Source organism: Bombina bombina, chromosome 1 (assembly GCF_027579735.1).
Source record: "Bombina bombina isolate aBomBom1 chromosome 1, aBomBom1.pri, whole genome shotgun sequence".
NCBI classification, from domain to species: Eukaryota; Metazoa; Chordata; class Amphibia; order Anura; family Bombinatoridae; genus Bombina; species Bombina bombina.
The window spans coordinates 1,201,241,164-1,201,263,437 of record NC_069499.1 but is presented as its reverse complement, the minus strand read 5'-3'; the positions used below and the strand labels follow the sequence as shown (position 1 = coordinate 1,201,263,437).

The window sequence follows — 22,274 nt, the reverse complement described above, 5'->3', positions numbered from 1 at the left end:
AGGTATCAAAAGGATTTATTTTATTTTTTAACTTTTCCCCCCCCTAACCAACCTAAGCAAAATCTAAACCATGAATAAAACCCTCAATAACAAAAGGGCAAGGAAGGAAACGGGAGTCGCAAAGAAAAAAAAAGGCAAAGCCCAAGGGGTTAAAGTAGATAACTTCACCCCCCAAACAATGTAAACTAACTCAAAGCCTCTAAATAAAACGCAAAATAAAAATAGGGAAAGGGCAGAAACAAAATTTAGGATACAAAAGTACAGACTAAGCTGCAAATGATCACTGTATTGCTATAGTGATTTTTTAAATAATGACTAATAATCTGTTTGGGAGCAACAAATCACACTTGTCTCTCTGTCAGAAAATCTGACTGCAGACAGGGACATAAGAGGAGGCTGTCAAAATGATCACATCACTATGGTGGCACTGGATTGGGCATCACCGGACTCACTCTTGAGGCATTCAGTGGAAGCCCACTAGCCTAATACCAGCATGCTTTGAAATAAGCTAGTATCCAAGCAGCTCTGAAGCAGTCACTGTGATTGGCTGTTACAGTGACTGTATACTTGGTAACAGTTATACATGGCTGCTACTAATCTGTTACTGGACGGCCTCACATTGAGGAAATTCAGTAACGGCATAAGATACACGCTGTTCCCAGCATATATCTCATGTTACAGAGGCACCTTTTATGCAGATCACCAACAGGCATGCGATCACAGGAACATCCTTAGATCACTTGCCTCGATAGCGCTATTTCTGTAGTGCATGCAGAAAAAGTGTGGTCTTGATGCTGTCGGCGAGACCCATGCTGTAGGTGCCCAGGACATTATGGCCGTACAAAGTATGGCGCAACCTTAAGAGCTAAATTAGCTGCACCGTGCCCTGTACGGCGCTAGTAGTTAAGGGGTTAATAACATTTATATGTGACAGGGAAAGTATATTTTTTTTTCATTAGGCCATTTAATTAGGATTGTTTTACTTTTGTTATATACTTGAGAAAATTAAATTTTTAAGTGCTCAGATTTTTTTCTGCAGAAAAACAAAAAAACAAAACAAAACAGTAATGAGCAGAAATTGTGTGTACTTAAATGTTTTATATGAAATCTACTGCATTATCACCATGACTTTATGTACCACATCAACCTGTTGAATTTGAGCTTCTAATGGACAATTTAACAGCCACAATCCTTCTCCCTCCTCTGATCCAGTCATTTGTAAATGTCCTCCTTAAGGGCTACTAGGCAGCAATTGACAGAATCAGCCAATGGTTACTGTGGTAGCTGCAGTAGGGTTGATTGGCCGGGAGGCAGGTAGGTAACATTACGAGACCTAGACAGTTGGTATGCAATGTCTTCCGCTGCTTCTAGCTTGCGTAGCTCTATCAGGCCGTCTCCTACGTCTGCCAAAGATGTAGCGATTAACTCTGCAGCCTTGGAATCTCCTTCTGCAGATATAATAGCAGCTTTCTTCTGTTGCTCAGCCTAGCGGATTAGAAGTCAGAAGAAAAGAGTTAGAGAAAACTGGTGAACCAGTGACACTAACATGGCATAGATCATGCAGCTTTTTACAATGATTGAGAAAAAAGCACTTTGGGAAAACATAAATAAAAGTACAAGGCAGATTTGGACCTTTGCTTTTTATTTGTCAACTCAGAAAAGCAAAGGGATTACAAAATGAAATCTATCCCAATGGCTCTATATCTTCCCCTTAATTCCTGATCCCCAACTATTCCAGTAAATTAAAAATTAATGGTCTTGCCTAGATCTGAAATGTTTACCAATCTTAATTGGAATTGCTAACAAACCCATTACCTTCTCCACAACAAATCGGGCTCGCTCAGCCTCCTGCTGAGACACTTGTTTAGCTTCTACTGCATCTGTGAATTCTTTGCCAAATGTCAAATGTGTCTGTGGATTAAAAAAAAAAAAAAAAAAAAAAAAAAACACAACACTTTAAATCTCAATTTCTTTTGCCAAACCTCAGATTTGTTCAATTCATGTCACCCCTTGTTATTTTTGGAATGCCTGATTTAGCCTAAAGATTCCACAAAGTAAGGGCGATTTAGATTTAGTGCTCAAGGAAATATTCTCAGTTTACTATTCTACATCAAATATTTGATTAAAGAATCTTTACCAACACTGCAAAAATCCTCATCCATCTTATCTATTATATCCAGAATTGACTTTAAAAATATTCTGCTAACTGGTACTTTGCCTAGTCAACTCCCCTTTGCTAATCTTTGAGAGACTCAGCAACAAAACTCATTTCTAAATTCAACCCCTCTGCTACTCTACGGATCTTGTCACTCTTCTACAAAATGTTGTCATGCTGCCCCCTTCATGCTTGTAAACAAAGAACAAACTTGTATCTTTACAAGACAGAATTTAGCTTGTCTTGACAAAGATCATTAGTACATCAAGTCCTGATAATAGCTATGTTTTGATAAATTTTACCCCTTTATTAAATCCTAATATCCCTATCTACAACCCTATTTGCTTCACTAATTGCCTTAATGTATAATTTCTTTAGAAGGTAAACACTCTTTTGAACATGATTCTCATTACTCCTAATATAACAGACCCAAGTAACAGAAAATGATGTGTTGTAATGATATATCATGTAATATCTAGCTGTGCATCCACCATTCAGCAGTGCATAACCCGTTGGTGCTACTGCTTTGTAATTATTATTCCTACTATTTGTTATAACCCATAAAAAAAAAATCTAATGCCTTCATTACATGTCAGCTATAAGGGGCAAAATTGTTATTGTTTAAAAAGATAGATAACGCCTTTACTACCCATTCCCCAGCTTTCTGAAGGTTTCTAAGTCACTACAGATAGCTTCTTATCACATGCTTTTTTATTAGCTTTTCACAAGAGACTGCTAATTCAATTGGGCTATATAGATAACATTGTGCTCTCTCCAGTGGAGTTGTGGCCGATACTGCACTAATTGGCTAAAATGCAAGACAATAGATAAATAGCCATGTGATCAGGGGGCTGTCAAAATAGGCTTAGATACAAGGTAATCACAGAGGTTAAAAGTATAATATAACCATGTAGGTATGTTTGTCCGAAGCAGTCATGCAAAGCAGGCGTGGTCGGACGGGAGTGGCAGGGAAGTAGCCGGGGGCGGGAGTGGGCATGTGGGACCGCTGTACTGCAGAAAACGGCCTGTGTACACGAGCTTTAGGACTAGTAGGTAATAAAGGGATTATTTTGGGAGTTGACTTGACTGTCCCTTTAAAGAGTCCTGGAATAATAGATACAGAAGCTTTATGCTGTGTATTTGTCATCCTTTAACATGGCAACTGAGAGTGCACTCACACTTATTCTCCTATTATGCAAAGCTAGAGATCAGTGTAATACACTGTGTCCTCACCAGTGACACATCATCCAGGATTAGCCCAAAGGTGGCTGCTCTCTCCGTGAGGTCCTCACTCACTTGCCTGGATACCAGCTCTCTCTGTGTAATTAGTTCTCCAGCATCAAAGCGAGCCTGATTAAAAGTTAACAGGAATACACATTTACAATTTGTAATGTATTTCTTTTATATATAAAAAAATAAAAAAAAGTTTATAAAGAGAAGTAAATGCTTGGGGGTATAGTTTTAGAGGATGTATAATTGTTAACTTGCGCTGGTGGGTCACAGTTCACTCTATGGCTGGAAGGGTACACATTTATCTTATATGAACTATAACACTGATGCCCAACAGTGTTAGTGACCTGGGTCAGAAACTACCTGACATCTTGTCACTATGAACAGCCATCAGGTGCTGCTACTATAAAGTGAGCTGTAAGCAACGAGTGGTCACTAAACTGTAGTGGACCGAATATGATCAGGACACTAAAATGGGGCTGCTACAAAAGAAATATAAAAGTTACTCTGATTTGTGGTGTAGCTGTCCCAATTTAGAACTTTATATGGAATCTAGGAATACATTGGTCTATTAGTTAGCAGAGGCTAATAGTTGTGTGAAATGAGGATGATAGAAAAGGAAACCACTGGAAGAGAAAGAATGAGACTCACATACCACCACAGATTTAAGGATTTCAGTAGTAATGGATGGCAAGACTCTCTCATCATAGTCCTCTCCAATGCTTGTGAAGATCCGTGGCAGCTGACTGGTAATAGGTCGGAACAGGATACGCAGGGTAATGTTCACATTCTGCATATCTATGGGAATAAGTCTTCAACTGTCAGCGTAATCAGTTCTATATACAATCAAAAGCTAACTTATAAAAGAGAACTCATGACGTACAAACTGTATTAACATGAGAAATTGAGTGGTCTTAATTCTGATTCACAAGCAGAACTACCTAAAAAGTTAATATTTTCCCCAGTTTTATCTAAAGTTTGATCATAATCCAGACATTTACATGGAAATTGAGAAAAATAGACCATCCTATAACAGTTACATGTAAGGAAAATGTACATTATTAAAGACCTCTTTAAATAAAACACATTGAAATACACAGACCTATTAATTCTATAAGTGGTAAAGACAATACCTGCTATCATTTTAATCTTATCTGGGTTATAGCTATGCTTACCTTTGCTTCCTGTGACAACAGGGAGGTTACGTGGACGTGAACGGCAGTCAAAAATAATGGGCTTTTGCACCCAAGGGATAATAAAGTGGGTGCCCTCTCCCTCTACCTCATCCTGCACCCCTTTAAACCTGTTAAAGATGACGGCACGGTGCCCAGCATCAACTAGAGACAAATAAATAAAATGAAATAGGGGGTTACACAGGAAACAAAAGTTAGATATCGGTTTAAAGTGTAGTGGTTGTAAAATAGATTTTGTTTTGTGGGTCATTACTTTTTGTCTTAGAAGCACAAAACAGATGAGAACCAGAAAGTCTCAAGTCTTCCTCTGTTTCCATATAGGATAGTCATATTAAAGTGACAGTTTACTCAACAATTTTCTCCGCTTTAAAGTGAAGGTCAGGTTACTAATAGTGCCCCACGGCATTTTTTATAGACGTTTAAAAATTAAAGGGACATAATACTCATATGCTAAATCACTTGAAACTGATGCAGTATAACTGTAAAAAGCTGAAAGGAAAATTAACAGCAGCCAATCAGCAGTGCTGAGGTCATGAACTCTTACTGTGATCTCATGAGATTTCATAGTAAACTTCCTTAAACTGAATAGGGAAATATGAGTGTGCATGAAAGCTCATCCCTTAGCTGTCCCGGGACAGACATACTGATTTGCTGCTTAGAAGTCCTTTACAATGGGATGTGGCTACTGAGGAACTTTTGAGGTAAAATCTCTTTTCTCCAACATTGGTGTGTCCGGTCCACGGCGTCATCCATAACTTGTGGGAATATTCTCTTCCCCAACAGGAAATGGCAAAGAGCACAGCAAAAGCTGTCCATATAGTCCCTCCTAGGCGCCACCCACCCCAGTCATTCTCTTTGCCTGCTGAACAAGCAGCATCTCCACGGAGATGGTGAAGAGTATGTGGTGTTTAGTTGTAGTTTTTTGTTCTACTATCAAGAGTTTGTTATTTTAAAATAGTGCTGGTATGTACTATTTACTCTGAAACAGAAAAAGATGAAGAGTTCTGTTTGTGAGAGGAATATGATTTTAGCAGCAGTAACTAAAATCGTTTGCCGTTTCCACATAGGACTGTTGAGATGAGATAACTTCAGTTGGGGGAAACAGTTGGCAGACTTTTCTGCTTAAGGTATGACTAACCATATTTCTAACAAGACTGAGTAATGCTGGAAGGCTGTCATTTTCCCCATCATGGGGACCGGTAAGCCATTTTCTTAGTCTCAAACAGAATAAAGGGCTTAATATGGGCTATAAAACTGGTAGACACTTTTATGGGCTAGATCGATTGCTTTATTTGGGCATTTTATACAGCTTGAAGTTGAAATTCACTCTTTATAACTTTGGGGAACGTTTTTTTACGTCAGGCACTGGTTTAGACACCTTCCCAGTCAGGAAGGGCCTTCTATGTAGTAGGCAGAGCCTTATTTTCGCGCCATTACTGCGCAGTTACTTTTGAGAGCAGGATATGCAGCTGCATGTGTGTGGGTCTGGAAGTGTTTGAAAAGGTTCCTAGAAGGCTTCATTTGGTATCGTATACCCCCCTGGGTTTGGTAAAGTCGCAGCAAAGGCTGTAGCTGGGACTGTAGAGGGGTTAAAACTGTAAACATTTTAAGGGTTAAAGGTCTGAAAATTGGGGTGCAATGCTTTGAATGCTTTAAGACACTGTGGTGAAAATTTGGTTAAAATTTAACAATTCCTTCATAGTTTTTCACATATTCAGTAAAAAAGTGTGCCCTGTTTAAAATTTAAAGAGACAGTAACTGTTTTGTTTTAAAACGGTTTTTGTATTTTATTGACAAGTTTAAGCCTTTTTAACATGTCTGTGCCTTCAGATAAACTATGTTCTGTATGTATGGAAGCCAATGTGTCTCCCCCTTCAAAATTGTGTGATAATTGTGCCATAGCGTCCAAACAAAGTAAGGACAGTACTGCCACAGATAGTAAAGTTGCCCAAGATGATTCATCAGATGAAGGGAGTAGACATAGTTCTACATCATCTCCTTCTGTGTCTACACCAGTTTTGCCCACGCAGGAGGCCCCTAGTACTTCTAGCGCGCCAATGCTTGTTACTATGCAACAATTGACGGCAGTAATGGATAACTCCATAGCAAATATTTTATCCAAAATGCCTGCATTTCAGAGAAACCGCGATTGCTCTGTTTTAGACACTGTAGAGCAGGAGGGTGCTGATGATAATTGCTCTGTCATACCCTCACACCAATCTGAAGTGGCCATGAGGGAGGTTTTGTCAGATGGGGAAATTTCTGATTCAGGTAGAATTTCTCAACAGGCAGAACCTGATGTTGTGACATTTAAATTTAAATTAGAGCATCTCCGCGCACTGCTTAAGGAGGTGCTATCTACTCTGGATGATTGTGACAACCTGGTCATTCCAGAAAAATTGTGCAAGATGGACAAGTTCCTAGAGGTTCCGGTGCACCCCGACGCTTTTCCTATACCCAAGCGGGTGGCGGACATAGTGAATAAGGAGTGGGAGAAGCCCGGCATACCTTTTTTGTCCCCCCTCCTATATTTAAGAAATTATTTCCTATGGTCGACCCCAGAAAGGACTTATGGCAGACAGTCCCTAAGGTCGAGAGGGCAGTTTCTACACTAGCTAAGCGCACTACTATTCCTATCGAGGATAATTGTGCTTTCAAAGATCCTATGGATAAAAAAATTGGAAGGTTTGCTTAAAAAGATTTTTGTACAGCAAGGTTACCTCCTGCAACCTATTTCGTGCATTATTCCTGTCACTACAGCAGCGTGGTTCTGGTTCGAGGAACTAGAAAAGTCGCTCAGTAGAGAGACTCCGTATGAGGAGGTTATGGACAGAATTCACGCACTTAAGTTAGCCAATTCCTTTATTTTAGATGCCGCTTTGCAGTTAACTAGATTAGCGGCGAAAAATTCAGGGTTTGCAATTGTGGCGCGCAGAGCGCTCTGGCTAAAGTCTTGGTCAGCGGATGTATCTTCCAAGACAAAGTTGCTTAATATCCCTTTCAAGGGTAAAACCCTTTTTGGGCCAGAATTGAAAGAGATAATCTCAGACATCACTGGGGGTAAGGGCCACGCCCTCCCACAAGATAGGCCTTTCAAGGCCAAGAATAAGTCTAATTTTCGTTTCTTTCGCAATTTCAGTAACGGACCGGCCTCCAACTCGGCAGCCTCTAGACAAGAGGGTAATGCTTCGCAAACCAAACCAGCTTGGAAACCGATGCAAGGCTGGAACAAGGGTAAGCAGGCCAAGAAGCCTGCTGCTGCTACCAAAACAGCATGAAGGAGTAGCCCCCGATCCGGGAGCGGATCTAGTAGGGGGCAGACTCTCTCTCTTTTCTCAGGCTTGGGCAAGAGATGTTCAGGATCCCTGGGCACTAGAAATAGTTTCTCAGGGTTATCTTCTGGAATTCAAAGAACTACCCCCAAGGGGAAGGTTCCACATGTCTCACTTATCTTCAAACCAAATAAAGAGACAGGCATTATTACATTGTGTAGAAGACCTGTTAAAAACGGGAGTGATACACCCAGTTCCAACTGTGGAACAAGGAATGGGGTTTTACTCAAATCTGTTTGTAGTTCCCAAAAAAGAGGGAACTTTCAGACCAATTCTGGATTTAAAGATTCTAAACAAATTTCTCAGAGTGCCATCGTTCAAAATGGAAACTATTCGAACGATTTTACCTTCAATCCAGGAGGGTCAATTTATGACTACCGTGGATCTAAAGGATGCGTATCTACATATTCCTATCCACAAAGATCATCATCAGTTCCTAAGGTTCGCCTTTCTGGACAAACATTACCAGTTTGTGGCTCTCCCATTCGGGCTAGCCACTGCTGCAAGGATTTTCACAAAGGTACTCTGGTCCCTTCTAGCGGTTCTAAGACCAAGGGGCATTGTAGTGGCACCTTACTTGGACGACATTCTGATACAAGAGTCGTCTCTTTCAAAGGCAAAGGCTCACACAGACATCGTTCTGGCCTTTCTCAGATCTCACGGGTGGAAGGTGAACATAGAAAAGAGTTCCCTGTCTCCGTCGACAAGAGTTCCTTTCTTGGGGACAATAATAGATTCTTTAGAAATTAAGATTTTTCTGACAGATGTCAGAAAGTCAAAACTTCTAAACGCTTGTCAAGTTATTCACTCTGTTCCACGACCTTCCATAGCTCAGTGCATGGAAGTAGTAGGGTTGATGGTTGCAGCAATGGACATAGTTCCATTCGCGCAAATTCATCTAAGACCATTACAACTGTGCATGCTGAAACAGTGGAATGGGGACTATACAGACTTGTCTCCAGTGATTCAAGTAGATCAGAAGACCAGAGACTCACTCCGTTGGTGGCTAACCCAGGATCACCTGTCCCAGGGAATGAGCTTCCGCAGACCAGAGTGGGTCATCGTCACGACCGACGCCAGTCTAGTGGGCTGGGGCGCGGTCTGGGACTCCCTGAAAGCTCAGGGTCTATGGGCTCGGGAAGAGTCTCTTCTCCCGATAAACATTCTGGAACTGAGAGCGATATTAAATACTCTCAGGGCTTGGCCTCAACTAGCAAAGGCCATATTCCAATCAGACAACATGACGACTGTTGCTTACATCAACCATCAGGGGGGAACAAGGAGTTCCCTGGCGATGAGAGAAGTGACCAAAATCATAAAATGGGCGGAGGATCACTCCTGCCACCTATCTGCGTTCCACATCCCAGGAGTGTAAAATTGTGAGGCGGATTATCTGAGTCGTCAGACATTCCATCCGGGGGAGTGGGAACTCCACCCGGAGATATTTGCCCAGTTGACTCAATTATGGGGCATTCCAGACATGGATCTGATGGCGTCTCGTCAGAACTTCAAGGTTCCTTGCTACGGGTCCAGATCCAGGGATCCCAAGGCGACTCTAGTGGATGCATTAGTAGCGCCTTGGGCCTTCAACCTAGCTTATGTGTTTCCACCGTTTCCTCTCATTCCCAGGCTGGTAGCCAGGATCAAACAGGAGAGGGCCTCGGTGATCTTGATAGCTCCGGCGTGGCCACGCAGGACTTGGTATGCAGACCTGGTGAATATGTCATCGGCTCCACCATGGAAGCTACCTTTGAGACAGGATTTTCTAGTACAGGGTCCATTCGAACATCCAAATCTAGTTTCCCTCCAGCTGACGGCTTGGAAATTGAACGCTTGATTTTATCTAAGTGTGGGTTTTCGGATTCTGTGATAGATACTCTGGTACAAGCCAGAAAACCTGTAACTAGAAAAATTTACCATAAAATATGGAAAAGATATATCTGTTGGTGTGTTTCCAAGGGATTCTCATGGAGTAAGATCAAAATTCCTAGGATCCTTTCTTTTCTTCAAGAAGGTTTGGATAAGGGATTATCAGCGAGTTCTCTAAAGGGACAGATTTCTGCTTTATCTGTCTTGTTACACAAACGACTGCCAGATGGTTCAAGCTTTTGTTCAGGCTTTGGTCAGGATCAAGCCTGTTTACAGACCTTTGACTCCTCCCTGGAGTCTGAATTTAGTTCTTTCAGTTCTTCAAGGGGTTCCGTTTGAACCTTTACATTCCATAGATATCAAGATGTTATCTTGGAAAGTTCTGTTGTTGGTTGCTATTTCTTCTGCTAGAAGAGTTTCTGAGTTATCTGCTCTGAAGTGTAATCCGCCCTATCTAGTGTTCCATTCAGATAAGGTTGTTTTGCGTACTAAGCCTGGTTTCCTTCCAAAGGTTGTTTCCAACAAGAATATTAACCAGGAAATAGTTGTGCCTTCTTTGTGTCCGAATCCAGTTTCAAAGAAGGAACGTTTGTTACACAATTTAGATGTAGTTCGTGCTTTAAAGTTCTATTTAGATGCAACAAAGGATTTCAGACAAACGTCTTCTCTGTTTGTCGTTTATTCTGGCAAGAGGAGAGGTCAAAAAGCTACTGCTACCTATCTTTCCTTTTGGCTGAAAAGCATCATCCGATTGGCTTATGAGACTGCCGGACGGCAGCCTCCCGAACGCATCACAGCTCGCTCTACTAGGGCTGTGGCTTCCACATGGGCCTTCAAGAACGAGGCTTCTGTTGATCAGATATGTAAGGCAGCGACTTGGTCTTCCCTGCACACTTTTGCCAAATTCTACAAATTTGATACTTTTGCTTCTTCGGAGGCTATTTTTGGGAGAAAGGTTTTGCAAGCCGTGGTGCCTTCCGTTTAGGTAACCTGATTGGCTCCCTCCCTTCATCCGTGTCCTAAAGCTTTGGTATTGGTTCCCACAAGTTATGGATGACGCCGTGGACTGGACACACCAATGTTGGAGAAAACAGAATTTATGCTTACCTGATAAATTACTTTCTCCAACGGTGTGTCCGGTCCACGGCCCGCCCTGGTTTTTTTAATCAGGTTTGATGAATTTCTTTCTTTAACTACAGTCACCACGGCACCCTATGGTTTCTCCTGTTTTTCTCCTGTCCGTCGGTCGAATGACTGGGGTGGGTGGAGCCTAGGAGGGACTATATGGACAGCTTTTGCTGTGCTCTTTGCCATTTCCTGTTGGGGAAGAGAATATTCCCACAAGTTATGGATGACGCCGTGGACCGGACACACCGTTGGAGAAAGTAATTTATCAGGTAAGCATAAATTCTGTTTTTCACAGAGATGTTTAGGTGATATTTTCTAGTCAGCTTTTTACAGCTATGTTGCATCACTTTCAAGTGTTTCAACATTTGGATAGCATGGCCCTTTAACAAGGGTTTAATTCATGAAATGTTTCATATGTATATATTTTGTAGAACTTTTACCTATTTAACGCTGCGACGATAAGCACAGCTCTCCCACCCGCCATATTGTAAAAATGATTGACAGATGACGATTTGTAAAATAACGAATCCTCGTTTCCCCCCCGGGGCGTTCAGCCCCTTTGCATAAACGTCACGGCCCAGGGGGAAACAAGGATTGGTTCTTTTACGAATCGTCATCTGTCAATCAAATTGACAAAATGGCAAACGGGAGAGCTGCGATTATCGTTGCAGCGGTAAATAGGTAAATATATATATATATATATATATATATATATATATATATATATATATATATATATATATATATATATATATATATATATATATATATATATACACACACACACACACACATACACACTAGGGCTGCAACTAACGATTATTTTCATAATCGATTAATCGGCTGATTCTTTTTTCGATTAATCGACTAATCGGATAAAAAGAAAATCAATAATAGTTTTCTATGTTTTAAATAAAATCCACATAATAAGTGTTACAAATATAAACTTCAGACTAAAACTTTACATTAACACAACTGTTTCTTCGATTTTTAAGCAGCAGAGCACAGTTTTATAATCAAACAAAACCACAAACTGTTTGAAAAGAGGTAGAACTAGAAATAGTTAGACTATCACTGTTAATAACATTCTGTTATTCACTGTTTCAGAAACTTTGCATTTAAATGCAAAAATCTCAACATGTCCACATGCTTCTGGCTAAGGCTGGTTCTCTGTTTGCAGCTATATTTCCTGCAGCAGAGAAAAGGCTGTTGAGGTGTATAAGTAGGGTTTTGCCAATTTCACCAAAGTGGGATATTTATCTTTGTTAGCTCTTCACCAATGCTAAGTGTTTTCTACCTTGGCAAGGGGCCTCTCAATAAAGTAACCCTTGACTTCATTCTAACATAAAAATATTTTGAATATCTATAACCAGATATAAGGTTAGGGGAAATATCTAGTCCGCTCTAAAAATAATGGATATATATTTATAAAGGTTGAATCTGGTACATATTATCACAATTTATTAAAAATATAAAAAAACAATAAAAAATCAAAAGGGCTAAGGACTGTATATCAATAACAGGACAAAGCCTTACACATTTATTTATACAGTACATATAATCAGCAATAGCAAGCAATACGCTAATACAGTAATTGTGCAAACAGATAATAGTTCACATGAATTTAAATAACTCCCATCAATCTAGGTGCAAGGTGTAAACAACAAGCTTGGCACTATATCATGAAAAGCATAGTTCCAGATCACCAGATTTAATATAAACAATCCAAATGATGATTATATCTGGGTTGCACATAAGCCAGGGGTAGTTGTAAACGTATACTGTCCTGAAAAAGTAAAAAGTAGACGTCTGTAGACGTCCTTTAGGATAAGGACATAACCATAAAACACAATACCATATGCAGGAGTTCATTTGAGTGAAGCAGCTGGTGTTGTACACAGACCAATTAATTGCAAACCAACTAATCGATTATGAGATTCGTTGTTGCAGCTCTAATATACACATACATACACATACACACACACACATATATGTGTAGACATGTAATGGACACTACAATAAAGAATAAGATGCACAGATAGATATAAAAATCCAGTATAAAACCGTTTTAAAACTTACTTAGAAGCTCTCAGTTTAGCTATGTTGAAAAGGTAGTTGGAAAGCACTCTGCAAGTAGGAAATAAGACACTCCCCCCGCCCCCTTCTTTTGCATATGAAAAAGACCCTTTACACAAACAGGAGCAAAATAAATAGATATACAAAACATTTATGCAAAGAAAAAATGAGTGTATAATGTCGCTTTAAACATTTTTTAATTCTAAGAAATTGAAAAACAAATGGCAAATGCTTCAAGGCTAACCCTGATACATATATTCACCTAACTGGCTTTATCAGTGATCAACTGTGAAATATGTACTTTACAAAAACAATGACCCTGACAAGCCTTGTTGTTTTCAGACTAAAGCTCAGACTGGCTCTTCCAAAGAAGGAAAATTATGGGTGGAGTTTTGTATATGAACTTGTTTAGACAAAATGTGTGCTGTCCCTTTACGGCAGGCGTTGACAAACTTATCTCTATATTTATTTTTGGGGTTAAACAAGCACAATATCCACAAAAAAAAAAGTAACTTTAGCCAACACAACTCCAATTGTAATGCAAGACCTTAAAGCAATCACTATTAAATACCAACTTTCTTTCGTCAACCCCATCATGCAGAAAAATGTGTTAAAATAGCCAGTTTATTAAACACATATAAAAAGTACAAAAAGATAAATCAACTTGCAATCATCTTATTCGCTAACCTCTCAGTTATCCGATGTGTTTACGCCTCAACTTTCTCAATGACAACTCAAAACAAGTCTGTATATTGCTATGAGCCAATAGTAATAATCAAAAAGCGTCTACCATGGATTTATCAAAATCTTTACTAAGTTAATGAGTTCCTTCCTTATAACCTTTTTTATCTCTGGGTTTGGAAGTTTCCTTGACGGCTCTGCCTTATATTTCTCCTCATTCTCATAACAACTAGCAGAGCTACCAAGTAATACACACTGTCAAAACCACCTTTCAGCATTGTCTTTTTCACTTTCAGGATAGTGGTTACATAGTACGGAGGAAAATAAGGATCAGTTAGTCATCCTACTTTAATGGGACATGATAAAAAAATAAAAAGAACAAAGTTCCCTGTTTATGCAGCAATATTTAAGGCCAATAATTTCTAATAAAAACAAATAAAACACACTTTTTATAAAACAAATCAATAGGTGCCCATAGCGTAGTACAGTCTTAAAAAGAACAAGTGTGGTGTTTATATATGGAAATTCACTCACATTTCTTGAAGCACTTTCAAGTGCTATAATCGCAGGCCAGATATTCAAGAGTAGTCTGGCTAACTCCTGTGTCAGGAACTGGATAGTAGGTCTCCTCAGTCCTCATCAGCTAGCTAATACGACTGGATCCAAAGTAGTAATGTAATGCCAGTTAGTAGAACTGCATATTTACCAAAACCAAGAACTGTACAAAAATGTTTGAATAAAAACAAGTGTGTTTTGTCAAACATTTTTTGTACACTTCTTGGTTTTGGTAAATATGCAGTTCTACTAACTGGCATTACATCACTACTTTATCTGCATGTGAAGCATAGCTTGATACTCTGTGGGCCAGTATTTTAAATACTGCAGCTGCTTAGAGTGCCAGTGGGGGCTTGTATCATGTTAGCAATTGACAAATTGAGTCATTACCAGATGGTACAAACACCTTCCCTGATCAAGTGATGTTTTTAAAATGCTGATGCACAGTGCAAACTTACACTTTTGAAACAGCAGTAGATTTTATAAGAAACATTTTTTGCTAATACATATATATTACAAAAATGCTTCTATTCAAAAATGAAATGCATCCATGTTTATTCAAAACAAGAAACAACAAGATTCTTTCCCCTTATTTAGGCCTTTTACTAATCAGCCTTAAAGCACTCTTGCAAACAAACAAGCATCACTTTAATCTACAGGACACAATATCCACATGCACAATATGGTTAATGATATAAACTAATAGAAAAAGTGTTTTGTACTGTATGTGAAAAATTTTAATTCATAAAAACAAATATGGATTCCACTGAAACACGTTAGCCTTTTACTTTTGTAGTACTGTATTTTTTCTAGATTGTAAGTTTCCATGGGAATAGGGCCCTCAATTCCTCCTGTGTTTGTAAATGTTGTCCTGTCTCTTACAAGTTTAACATCAGTTTTATTTAAATGACTTGTATCCATGGACAGCGCTGCAGAATATGTTGGCGCTTCATAAATAAAGTATAATAATAATAAAGTGCTCCTTTTATATGCTTAAAGGGACATGAAACCCCAAAACATGTATTACATGATTCAGACAGAGCATTCAATTTACTTCTATTTAATTTGCTGGTTTCTCTTGTTATCCTTTGCTGAAAGGTTTATCTAGGTAAGCTCAGGAAAAGAACCTAGATTCTCGCTGCTGATTGGTGGATGCATATATACACGGATTGTCATTGGCTCACCCAGGTGTTCAGTTAGAAACCATTAGTGCATTGCTGCTCCTTCAATAAATTATAGCAAGAGAATGAAGCAAATTTGAAAATAGAAGTAAACTGGAAAGTTGTTTAAAATTGTATGTTCTTCCTTTTGGGTTTCATGTCACTTTAATAAAAATTAAATTTAAAGGCAAGGTAAAGTTGAGCACACTCGTTAACGACCTCTTAAAGTATATCTAAAATTAGCCCAAGTTTCATTCATCGTTTTTCATATATCGTTTTATATAACCGATATTACTACCTTATAAGTAGCAGCCGACAACAACTTCTCCGCCTGACATTTTGCAATAATTGATTGACACTCGACTAATACAGTGTCCTCCAATCTGCGTTTTCCCCCCAGGGTGGTCAGCCCATCCACTACTACGTCACACGAGCGCATGCGTCCGACTAACCTTCTCCCCTACTCACTGTGCTTATTCGTGAGACGCACATGCTCTGTGCGACTTATCTTGTAATTCTGCTGGAAACAGCAGCTGAATACTATGTATCTGCCGAAAGTTGAGCATGCGCAGAAGAAAATGTTAACGTGCACGCACAATCTGCCGATGTAGAGAGCGGGTGGGACAGCTCTCTAAGATGAGCCACAGAAAAGCGGAAGTAGCAGCGGGGAGGAGTTTCATAAGAAACGGTAGAGAAAATAAAAGTTATATATCTTCCAAAAAATACTTTGAACCTGTAAAAAAGTTAGCGACTGCATTGCAATGATATTGAACAAACAATAGGGGTTTGCATAGGCACAAAACTTCACCTTTACTTTAATATCAACGGTGCCGTCCATAGACTTTGTTATAATAATATAAACTAGCATATTTGCATATGACATTACTGATTTGAGCACCAAAATGATCTTTTACAAGGGCAGTGGAAGTTAAATAAAATTCAAACGCTTTCATAACATTGTGCAATTGATACTTTTCACCACACAATGCTTTTAATTTAAAAAAAAAAAAAATAGTACTATGTCCCTTTAAAACATTGGCATATAATGTTGACAGTGACCTAGCTGCATATCTTCTGTTACCATCTAGATTGAATCATCATTTAGGTGGTGTGGGGGGCAGAAGCAACAACAGGTATAGATTTGCTAAACTCATTTTACCAGGATTTACTCACCAGTGTAAAGAGCAGAGTTTATGACCCCACCAGCCACAGCCAGTCCCAGACCTAATTTTCCAATGGTTTCAAACAGTCGTCCTGCCATGGTAGTGTGTGTTTACAGACCTCTGCAAATTATAAAAAGACAAATAGCTATTATTGACTACCTCAGGCCCAAATTGTGAGCATTACTAGTTAATTACTTGGCTGCCTGTAGAGTTGCAGCTCTTTCTCGCAGTAACGAGTTTATACAGCAAAGAGACTGGCGCCGAGTCAAAGTGCCAAGTAAACAAAACTACTGTGTACCATATATATATATATATATATATATATATATATATATATATATATATGTGGGTGGGTGTGAGCGCGGGCATGTATACTACAAGTGTTACAGTAGCAATTAGTAGAAAAGAGGCTGCGTTTTTTCGTCCACTACTGTTAGCAATTAATTACTTTTTACAACAATGTATTTGGACAACACTCGCTTGTATTTCTTCCCACGTTAAACTATCAGTGCTGCTCTCCTTTAGCACTCACCTCCCCGGGATATGACCTCCACATGTGACAGGCACTGTACATGCGCATTCTGCGCCATACATACACTAGTTATCTGTAGCGTGATGTTTGCTGGGATTTGTAGTCCTACCGACTATGAGAAAGTAGCAATTTCTAATCTCTAAAACTGCAATACCCGACAGCACCAGCTTTCTTAAACGTGCCTATTGATTGGTCAAACTTTTAGCCCTTGCATGTTTGCTATTCTATGAGAAGACTGCGAGGTGATAATGTCAATCCATTATAGAAGAGGGCAAGTTGCCCTCATGTACTGTTTTGACTAAGGAGAGTAGTTGCTTGTTTGTAATGCAGTTAACAATATGTTGTCGTTTAAGACATGTTTCACATCGTTTTATTTTCGTGTAATTCCTTATTGGTTTTATCAATTCACACTACATTTACTTAAAGGGAGATGAAATCCAACATTTTTCATGATTCAGATAATGCATGCAATTTTTAAACGACTTTATCATTTCTTCTATTATAACATTTTCTTTGCTCTCTTTGTAGATTTTGTTGAAAAGCAGGGATGTAAACTCAGGAGCTTGCAATTTGCAAGAGCACAAAATGACAGCCCTATTACCTGCCATGTAGTGCTCCAGACACCTACCTAGATATCTTTTCAACAAATAATGCAATGGGAACAAAGAAAATTTGACAATGGAAGTAAATTCGAAACTTTTTTAAATTGTATGCATTGTCTGAATCACACAATCATTTATAAGATAATAAAATGCTTAGAAAATCAAAATACCATGGCACCTATTTATCAAGGTCTGGCGGACCTGATCCGACAGTGCGGATCAGGTCCGCCAGACCTCGCTGAATGCGAAGAGCAATACGCTCGCCATATTCAGAATAGCACCAGCAGCTCACAAGAGCTGCTGGTGCAACGCCGCCCCCTGCAGACTCTCGGCCAATGGGCCGCTAGCAGGGGGTGTCAATCAACCCGATCGTACTCTATCGGGTTGATTTCCGGCGATGTCTGTCCGCCTGCTCAGAGCAGGTGGACAGGGTTATGGAGCAACGGTCTTTGTGACCGCTGCTTCATAACTGCTGTTTCTGGCGAGCCTGCAGGCTCGCCAGAAACACGGGCCATCAAGCTCCATTCGAAGCTTGATTTATAGGCCCCCATGTGTCTAATACTCTGATACTCCAGTAAGTAGTCTGGTAACCTATTTACTTGATTGCACTGCTGCAAAGTCATGTTCCAGGATTTTGTTCCCCCAAATATACATTGGTACTCCCTGCTCCCATCCTAGGTCATCCAAAAATCTGTATAATGATTCCAGACTTCACACATACATATAGTTGCCACCTATTGCCTGGTCAATTCCAGGACATTTATTGCGGGGCAGGATGTGGTTGCATGGCAGTGCATTAGACCAACTTGCTCTGCGCTCACCAAACACAACAGAGCAGGGGGTATTACTGGCTGTGCATGCACAATAGATCAGTACATGTCACATGGTCCCTCACTAGTAGATATCGAGAAGATGTCCAATGATAACAAACAGACTTCCCAATAAATTGACAGGGTTTATGTATGCTATTTGATTAGACCTGCAGTTAAAGTGAAAGTAAAGTCAAAACTTAATTCAGACAAAACATGTAATTTTATACAGCTTTCCAATTTACTTATTTTGTCCAAAAAAAAAAAATTGTATTGGTTTTGTTTGTTAAATGGATAGAATGGTCAAAATTGAAATATGCATTGGTGCATTTACATTTTAAATAGAAGATTTTTTCAATAAAATGCTACCATTAGTAAAAATGCTTCTAGTAAAATATATTACTGTATTTCAGTGGCATACACACATATGCTGTTAGTGCCCATTGCGCCAGTATTCAAACACTACACCTTCTCTGAGAGTAAGCAGTGACTTTTATAACACAAGTCTTCACTGACGCAATACACACCACTGCCAGCTGAGAAGGCATGGTGTTTAAACACTTATCCTTTAGCCACATGTAGCATATGTGCATATGCTACTGAAACAATAATAGCTTGTATTAGAAACATTTTTGTTAATGGAAGTTTATTGCAAAATGCTTCTATTTAAAATTGAAATGTAACCATCTGACACTCGCTGTACAGATGAGCGGTGGTGTGTCTTCCATAGGAAAGTAAAGGGCTCAATGGCTTTGAACATTTAGAGCACATTGCCAGTAAATGCGAAGCTCAGCAGTGTGGAGGGGACATGTTTTCAAAACATGTTTACACAACATAATGTACGTTCCATAAATAAGAATTTTGTTTTGTTTTGTAATAGTTCTAATAGTCTAAAAGCAGACTAAGTTTCACAGTAAATGCAGTATATTTCTTACAATTGCTAATCTCCACACTGAAAGGGTGGTTAGACAGGTATGTGTGAAAATGTACACCTAAACTAGCCTGTATTGTTTAGAACAATAGAACATACCTGCAAAGTTTACCCATTGTTATACAGGTTGCTCCCTATATAATCGTTTCGATATGTATGCCATGACCATTGTTAATAAAGAACAAAAAAAACCCTTAATGATTTGTAAAAAATAGCGAAAAACCCGACCACTCGCAACGACATGTGCCCTCATGTCTGTGCCCGTTCAGGTTGCACACTCGCTGACATGAACTTCTTGAGTTTTCGTTAATTCTCGTAATCTAAATACCAATTTTCACGTTTGTAACATCTTTGGTTTTTGAGATATAGGTATCCTCATAAATCAGCCCCCCCCCCCTTTTTACCCCCCCTTAAGTGAATTTTTAGGAAATGGTAAAACACGTGTTTCTTTATTTTTAAAGAAGAATCTAAATACCAATTTTCACGTCTGTAACATCTTTTGTTTTTGAGATATAGGTTTCCTCATAAATCAGCCCCCCTTTTAACCCCCTTAAGTGGATTTTGGGGGAATAGTAAAAAATGTGTTTCTTTATTTTTCAAGGAGAATCTAAATACCAATTTTTTTACATCTGTAACATCGTCGGTTTTTGAGTTATAGGTATCCTCATAAATCAGCCCCCCCTTTGACCCCCTTAAAGGGACATGAAACCCAAAACAATTATTTCATGATTCAGATAGAGAATACAATTTTAAACAACTTTCCAATTTACATCTATTATTTAATTTGCTTCCTTCTCTTGTTATCCTTTGCTGAAATGTTTATCTAGGAAAGCTCAGGAGCAGCAAAGAACCTAGGTTCTAGCTGCTGATTGGTGGATGCATATATATATATACTGAATTGTCAATGGCTCACCCATTTGTTCAGTTAGAAACCAGTATAGCATTTCTGCTCTTTCAACAAATGATACTAAGAAAATGAAATAAATTAGATAATAGAAGTAAATTAGAAAGTTGTTTCAAATTGTATTCTCTATCTGAATCATGAAAGAAAATGTTTGTGTTTCATGTCCTTTTAAGTGGATTTTGAGGAAATGGTAAAACACTTGTTTCCTTACTTTTCAAGGAGAATCTAAATACCAATTTTCATGTCTGTAACATCGTCGGTTTTTGAGATATAGGTATCCTCATAAATCAGCCCCCACTCTTTTGACCCCCCTTAAGTGGATTTTTGGGGAAATGGTAAAAAATGTGTTTCTTTATTTGTCAAGAATAATCTAAATACCAATTTTCACATCTGTAACATTGTCGGTTTTTGAGATATAGGTGGCCTCATAAATCAGCCCCCCCTCTTTTGACCCCCCTTAAGTGGATTTTGGGGAAATAGTAAGACACATGTTTCTTTATTTTTCAAGTAAAATCTAAATACCAATTTTCACGTGTGTAAAATCTTTGGTTTTTGAGATAAATCAGGTATCCAAATAAATTAGCCCCCCTCCCCTTTTGACCCCCCTTAAGTGGATTTAGAGGAAATGGTAAAACATGTGTTTCTTTATTTTTCAAGGAGAATCTAAATAACAATTTTCACGTCTGTAACCTCGTCGTTTTTTGAGATATAGGTATCCTCATAAATCAAGAAAGTGGTAAAAGAAGAGGCGCCACAATAGTGCAAAATCAGTGTGATAGGAAGAACACACATGCAGATAACGTAATACTCAAGCACTTGAGAAGTTCTACACACGCCTGCTGGACCTTTAGGAGCTGTCCAGATAGCTCCAGGAATAAACTCGCTCAGCTGGAAAACCTGGCTTTGCAAGTTAATGTTCTTTATCAATGATATAAAACGTCAGGATTCTTGCTTATGAACCACAATATTGCATGCGTTCACAATACAAATTCCTGCAATCTGCCAAACTTTCTTCCAAAAACCTTCACTAATCACTTCAAAAATATAATTCAAAGTACACTTAGACTTATAGAAACACTATACAATAAATTACATTTTATTAAAATATTGCAATAAAAAATTATAACGGATCAAAGATACAAGATCTCTGGTGTTAGAAAAAAATGCACACTAAGCCATTTTACATTGACTCACATAGACATAAATTAACATACAGTCATTTAGCTAGATCTCCGTACAATATCATCACATACATACATAATTATTTACATACAAACAATATACAGCAGATTACATTCACAAAACATTTTTGCAATGTGAGATAATTGCTATTTCATGTACTATTTCACAGAATGACATGATGTCACTCACTTTGCGCACAACAGGAGTGCTGGAATTATTATTTTTTCTATTTCTTGCCTCCATTGACTTCTATGGGGAATACAAGCTCGTGCACGCGATCTGCCTCTTTCCGTAATGCACGTGATAATTTCCTATTTTTAAACTCGTAATACGGGCGGCCAACGGTTTGCGTTAATTTATAAATTCTTGTGTAGGTCCCGCAATGACAAATAGATCACAAAATATACTATATGGCACTGTAGTTATGTGTTTTACATGTGTGAACATCAGTAGAAGGTCAAAATCATTTAGGAAATTACATTTCAAATCACGATCAATTTTATCATGACAAATAGGAAATATTTTGCAAGAATTAACACATATTTAAAGGGACTTAAACCACAATTTTAAAATTTTAGGATTTAGAAAGAGTATGCAATTTTAAACAGTTTTCTAATTTACTTCTATTATATAATTTGCTTTATTCTCTTTATATCCTTTGCTAAACAATGTATCTAGATAGGCTCACCCATGTGCATTGCTATTTGTTCAACAAAGGATATCTAAAGAATGAAGCAATTTAGATCATAGAGGTACATTGGAATGTTGTTTA

At 38.7% G+C, this 22,274-nt stretch overlaps 1 protein-coding gene across 2 annotated transcripts; it reads right to left on the bottom strand.

Moving 5' to 3' along the window:
- Positions 1-1,078: 1,078 nt before the first annotated feature.
- On the bottom strand, positions 1,079-17,119 carry PHB1 (prohibitin 1). Of its 2 annotated transcripts, none has more exons than XM_053700168.1 (7): positions 17,075-17,119; positions 16,553-16,662; positions 4,561-4,722; positions 4,041-4,183; positions 3,389-3,505; positions 1,816-1,911; positions 1,079-1,485 (listed from the first exon to the last, which is right to left on the bottom strand). In XM_053700168.1, exons 2-7 carry the CDS (start codon positions 16,638-16,640, stop codon positions 1,273-1,275), a joined length of 819 nt encoding a protein of 272 aa, XP_053556143.1. In that variant the 5' UTR covers positions 16,641-16,662; positions 17,075-17,119; the 3' UTR covers positions 1,079-1,272. The 2 variants fall into 2 exon arrangements, with proteins under 2 accessions (XP_053556143.1, XP_053556146.1); XM_053700171.1 differs by lacking the exon at positions 17,075-17,119 and adding an exon at positions 16,991-17,058.
- Between the last annotated feature and the right edge of the window lie 5,155 nt (positions 17,120-22,274).